The sequence below is a fragment of the Galeopterus variegatus genome, unplaced genomic scaffold (genome assembly GCF_000696425.1).
Source record: "Galeopterus variegatus unplaced genomic scaffold, G_variegatus-3.0.2 Scaffold193, whole genome shotgun sequence".
In the NCBI taxonomy this organism is placed as follows: domain Eukaryota; kingdom Metazoa; phylum Chordata; class Mammalia; order Dermoptera; family Cynocephalidae; genus Galeopterus; species Galeopterus variegatus.
The window spans coordinates 137520-143580 of NW_007726304.1; the positions used below are offsets into that span (position 1 = coordinate 137520).

Below are 6061 nucleotides of genomic sequence, written 5' to 3' on the forward strand. Positions count from 1 at the left end.
CCCACCAGAAATCAGTTAGGGGTTCTTCCAAACTGAGGATCCCAAAGATCGAATCTGCCTCCCAGAAACAGGGAGTTTACCTGGGGCCGAAGCCCAGGGGGTGGGGGGGAGACATCTGGGCGGGCTCCTCTTCCCTGCCCTCCCGATGCTGGCCAGGGGCTCCCCACGCTACCAGCCCCATCAGAGATCTGCAGAGAGAGTGGGATTGTAGGCCGGTCCACAGGCCCCGGGGTGCCCCACGTCGAGGTAAGCAAATGGCACGTCTCAGTGAGGAGCCGTGCCAAGCAGAGATGGCTGGCCTGCCTGATCTGAGCCGGCTGTCTCCGCCCCCACCCGAGAAAATGGAGGCAGCTCTGTTGCAGTCACCTAGCCTGGTGTGGTAGGTGGGAGCCAGGCGGGTGGGGAGCAGTTGGGCTTCGCCCCACAAGTGGGGCTGGACTGGGGGTGACTCCCAGAGCTCGCAGAGTTGGGCCGGTCCGGCGCCTTCCACTCCGTTTCTGTGTCGTCTCTGCTGACTTACTTGGCCTTTGTTGTCTCGGGCTGCTCGCTCGAACCCGCAGCAGGGCTTGGGCGCTCTCGGGAGTCTTCTTTTGTGTCGGCCCTAAAACCTTGAACATGTTGTTGCTTGTTTGTCGATGTAGGTTCGTTGTTCAAAGATTTATTCGTTTTTTGTTGCTCTTGGAAATGCAAATAGTATTCTGGTATCACAGCGCACACTTCTCAGGGTCATGCTGTCTCCTGGCACGGTCGCTCCAGACCCATCGCCATCTTAAAAAAAAAAAAAAAAAAAAACACATCTTTTAAAACAGTAATAGAACCATGTAGATTCTCTTATCTGTGAAACTAAAAATCAGTATATGGAAACACAGTTATTCTATTTGCGTATACTCTTAGCATAGAAGTTGCCCCAAAATGGCTATTTAAATAAACTTATCCTTTTTGTTTGTTTGTTTCTGTTTGTTTATAAGAGTGTAAGTTAGTCTTTGTCAGTTACAGGAGAAAAAGTGGTCAAACAAATTGGTATTTACAATGAGCAGTTATACAACAGTCTCTTATATGCATATAATTTTTAAAGAACATAACTTACAAAAAGTTACAAAGTGACATATTGTTATTATTCACCAATGCTTCAAAAATCCTAGTTTTACATAATGTAGTGTATATGGTTTTAAGCATGGTTTAAAGCTATGCAGGTTGCCTCCTTCTGGTGTAAAAAAGTTATTTTTATGTGGCTTTCAAACCCTGCAACATCAGTTTTCACCCATTTTATCAGAAACCTTGCCAGTTTTCACAAGGTACAAATAATTATCCTGCTTTAGTATTTCTCTGCTTTTTAGTTGAGCTCATAAATGCCTGGAAGGTCCTGTAGCTGGAGATGGGATATGGAAACATGTGTACAATAACCAACCAAAATTCTCACTAACTAATAAGAAAAAGTACTAAATGTTTCCCCTTTTTGCATTGATTGGGGGTTTAGGAGGGGAGCCCTCTACTGTAGATCCTAAGGAGTAGGTTTTTGTTTTGTTTTTGGTTTGTTTTGTTTTCCCCCTGTTAGCAATTCTAAAAAGTGTCTCCAAAGAGAGAAAAAAAGAAAATACAGGATATTGTCAGACCATGACTAAAACAGTAGAAACAGAGGCCGTCCTCACCGCCCATCTCAGATCAAAGAGTACAAGCTTTGTTAAGAAGGTAAGAACCAAGGGCCTAAAGTGTGTCATGAAAGCTTTTAATTTTTTTCAAATTACAATGATCAAAGGATGCTTTTCTTCCATTGAAATAAAAAGAAAGATAGAAGAAAATGAAAGAGAAGGAAAAGGTTTTCACTCATCAGAAGATGCCCAATATAGATAGTGAGTGAGGGGGAAAAAACACAGTCTTTCCTCTGCTCTCACAGCACAATCAACAACACAGAAGACTGACTTCTGACTTCTGTGACCAAATGTGGGGGGGTTTCTCTCCACCAGCAAGCAAGCAAGCAGTTCTCCAGCAGTCACCAGCCAGGTGTCTCATTCAATTCCAACACTATCTACCAAGAGATAGCATCAGGTTCCACAGGGTGAGGGTTCAGTCCTCAAACTGTCCTCACTCCAGAAGCCAGTTGCAAGTCCTGGCCTTGGGAACTTCTGACTAATCAGCTATAAATCGGGATTCCCACAATCCTTTCCTTGGGTTCAATTAGTTTGCTTGAATGGCTCAGAGAACTCAGGGAAACAGGTGCTTAATGTTTACCAGTTTATTATAAAGGATATCACAAAGGATGCAGAAGAAGAGATGCATAGGACGAGACATGGGAGAAAGGGTGTAGAGCTTTTCATGCCCTCCCTGGGCACGCCACCCTGCAAGAACCTCCATGTGTTTAGCTGTCCAGAATCTCCCCAAACCCTGTGCTCTTGGGTTTTTATGAAAGCATGATTGGAGCATGGACAAATGTGATTGGACAAAAAGGGTATAATCTGACACTAACAGAGGGGGCGGGAAAACTCAACAGGGCCTGTTCAGGTTTTTTTTTGGCTTCTCTGTGCAGCATTCCTTCCTCCGGGCATGGGACAGGGTCCTTTCTGAAATGTGGGTCTTATGACATATAATCAGCTAAGGTAGGTCAGAGAATTTCCTGCCATGGAGAGAAAAAGGAGCAGGTGAAAGGAGGGCAGGTCAGAGAGTAGCATGAGACAGAACCATGGACGAAACCCAAAATATAAATATCATAATGTCACAGATAATAACTCTTTATTAGCATTTGGAATAGTTGTATTTGAAAGTATTTTAATAGTTTTTAAACTTTTGAAAGGTAGTAATAGTGCTTATTAGTGAAAAAAATAGCATTAGATAAATAATGTGGCTTGTGTCCCTTTTGTATGACCTCTAAAAGTGTTAGTAACCTGACACAAATGAATAGTTTCTCTTAGAAATTATGTTTATATTTTTATTTATTTATTTATTTATTTTTTATTTTTTAAAAGATGACCGGTAAGGGGATCTTAACCCTTGACTTGTGTTGTCAGCACCACGCTCTCCCAAATGAGCTATCCAGCCATCCCTATATAGGATCCGAACCCGTGGCCTTGGTGTTATCAGCACCACACTCTCTCAAGTGAGCTGCGGGCCAGTCCCTATCTTAATATTTTTAAATAACGCTAAAACATTCTAATATCTCACTAAGAAACAACTGTAGTTCCCCCATATTGAAATTGTTTAACTTGAATTTTTGAGTCCTGAGCTCACAGTTAGTTCTATAGAGATCAATTGTATTAAAATGTGTCCATGTGAGATTTACAAGATTTTCAAGTGTCATATTCCGTATTAAAATTGAATGCTTTGATTAAAACATTGAAGACCACAAATATTAGACAAATACTTTTTTTTTTTTTTTAAGTTTTCAATGCTTTTTCTTACTTGCGAATTTGCCAGTACTTAATCCCACAGATGGGATCCATAATCTATTAAGACCATTGTCGGTGCCTGTATAGTGAGAGGAATGTCTTCATTTGTTTCCTAGGAATCCACTGCAGTAAAAGCCTCACATGGGAGAGGATTTTCCCGACCTGCTAGACCAGCAAATCGCCGTCTCCCATCTAGATGGGCATCCAGATCACCATCGGCGCCCCCCGCCTTGCGGAGAACTGCCCACAGCCGTACCATTTCTCTGCAATCCGAAGCATCTATTGTCTAAGTCTCTGGCCTGAATTGTCAGATTACAAAAGCTCTAGTCTCAGTTGCCAAACAGAACATTCAGAGTGTTTACAACCAGTCCCGCTCTCTTCTGTATCTTTCAAGATCCCTGGGATGAGTGATTTAAACCTTAACTTTCCAACAGTCTTCAGTGTTTTTAATCTGTGGAATAATTATCTTCCTGTATTTTGATTTTTTAGATGAGAAAGTTTTAATGTCATCCTCATTAATGTTCCATTATGATTTGGGTTGAAACAATGTACAATATTGTATATTCTAACTTCCTTGCAAGTGGCACAAAGCAAAGTTATGTGCATGGCCATGTGTCTGTAGGTGCATGTGTTGAAATAGGAAGTATCCTAGTATGTATTTAGATAAGAAAAACTTATGTGCTAGTGTTGACTTTGAAATTATAACATGTATACCTATATATTCTTTGTGTTTATTTAGAAGTTTTGAAAATATACAGCACTATTTATATTTTGTATACCTTTTAATAGGTATCCACCTAAGGCATTTGAGGTACATATATTAATTAACCACTTCCTTAGATCCCAAATGCATTGAAAAACAGGAATTATACACATATCTAACATTGGTAGATTTCTAAATACAACTCGTAAACAGTTTCTTAACCCATATAAACTAATACTATTGATCTCCCTGTTTATTTTTTTAAATAAAAATGTCATAAGTTTAACAGATCAGCCTTCTAAAGTAAGCATAAAATGTTTATAAATGCTTTTATATATCATTTGGTAGTCTAGTATGGCTTTAACTGTATACTTGATCCTCAGAGCCAATATCATGAGACTGCCTTATAAATGACATGACTGAATAATGAATTTATTTTGTCAGCCTCAGTAACAAGCATTCCTTAAATGGGATGCACAAAGAAATTATGTTGAATTTTACTTTTTGTTAAAATTGTGGTAAGCTTTTAGTTTAGCTGGTTTATCTGGAGTCACACTTATTTAGAGGTAAGTCATTCATTTTTTCTTTTTCTAAACTTTTCCCTAAAATTAGTAGATAAAAGATTAATTCATTTTTTATTAACAAGGAAGATCAGGAATAACATTTCATTGAGAATTGAATTATTATATATTTCTAATAGTGTGCTACAAAAAAAAAAAAGCCTTAAACTAAACTTTGGCATCCGTAGTAGCATAAGGAACAAAAATATATATTTTGGCTACAGTTTGCATACTGTGAACACATAAAATCTATATTGAGACTGACAGACATGTGAACGTTGAGGTGCCTGGAATTCTACATGGAAGATCTTAAAAGCAACTTTGCTCTTCACTCTCTTTATATAAAACCAATTATGTTATGCTATTAGATGTGAATTCTATTTAAGCTTTTCTTTTACTACCAAAAAAGATTAAGAAATTATTATGCCAAACTTATTCAAAGAGCCTTCTTCTTAGGATTTATTCTAATCAGTTAAAGAAATTCACTTCATTATGAACCATGACCTGAAGTAAAGTAAATAATTTTCAAATCGTAGACTGCCTTAAAAGGCTCAAGACTGTTGCATGGTGATGGCTAGATTCATACTTCACATTAAGGAGAGTATCAGAAGTTAAGCTGGATTAAACTTCTAGAATGTGAGTCTGGATCACATGGTAAGTAAGAGCTATAGATCCACTCTTTTAATTCTTGTTTCCTTCAGTAATATCCTTTTCCACAGGAAAAGTAACCTAGACACCGAGTGATATCACTCTCAAAATATGCTTTACAACTAGAGGGGAGAGAACACTGGGAAGGTGGTACCCTGAGTCATAAAACAGTGGACCTGTTAGGAAAATGCTGCTGTGTGACCATGGAGAGCCTGCCCAAGGACGGTGAAGACACACCTGTTCTTCTCCACCTCTGTATCCTGAATAGTTGGGTATGATCTGTGGTTTCTACCTTTACCTACAAATCAGAATATTGAGGATCTCTTTTAAAAAATGAAATTCCTGATCTCACCCCATAATTACTAAAGCAAAATTTCCAGGGGTGGGGGACGCGGACTCTGGAGACTAATAAAACAAAACAAAGCAAAACATTCGATAAGCAAGCAATTTTGGGCTTAGTCACTTTCTTTCCCTGGGATTTGCCATTGTTGTTTCTTGATTTAAAGAGTTATATTGTCAGGCTTCACAATTTTTCAGCCACCTTTTTTCTATTACCATCGAATGAACCAGTGGGACATATTTTAACATCTTATGTTGACTAAAATCATAGTATATTAGAGCTGAAAAAAAATTAGCATCTAGTCCAACCCCTTGATTGTAAAACTAAAGAAACTGAAACATATTATTTGAATATTGTGTTTTCTCTTTTAAAATATTTTATAATTTTTTAATGGAAAAACCTATCAGGTAAATGGAAATTACCACTGAAA

At 38.6% G+C, this 6061-nt stretch overlaps 1 protein-coding gene across 1 annotated transcript in view; it reads left to right on the forward strand.

The window, feature by feature from the left end:
* Positions 1-5734, forward strand: part of KIAA0408 (KIAA0408 ortholog) — a 36068-nt gene extending 30334 nt beyond the window's left edge. Inside the window, exon 6 of the mRNA XM_008564949.1 lies at positions 3497-5734. Within this exon, the coding sequence (XP_008563171.1) occupies positions 3497-3670 (174 nt within the window). The 3' untranslated portion in view covers positions 3671-5734. The remainder of the gene's footprint in view (positions 1-3496) is intronic.
* The last annotated feature ends 327 nt before the right edge of the window (positions 5735-6061 follow it).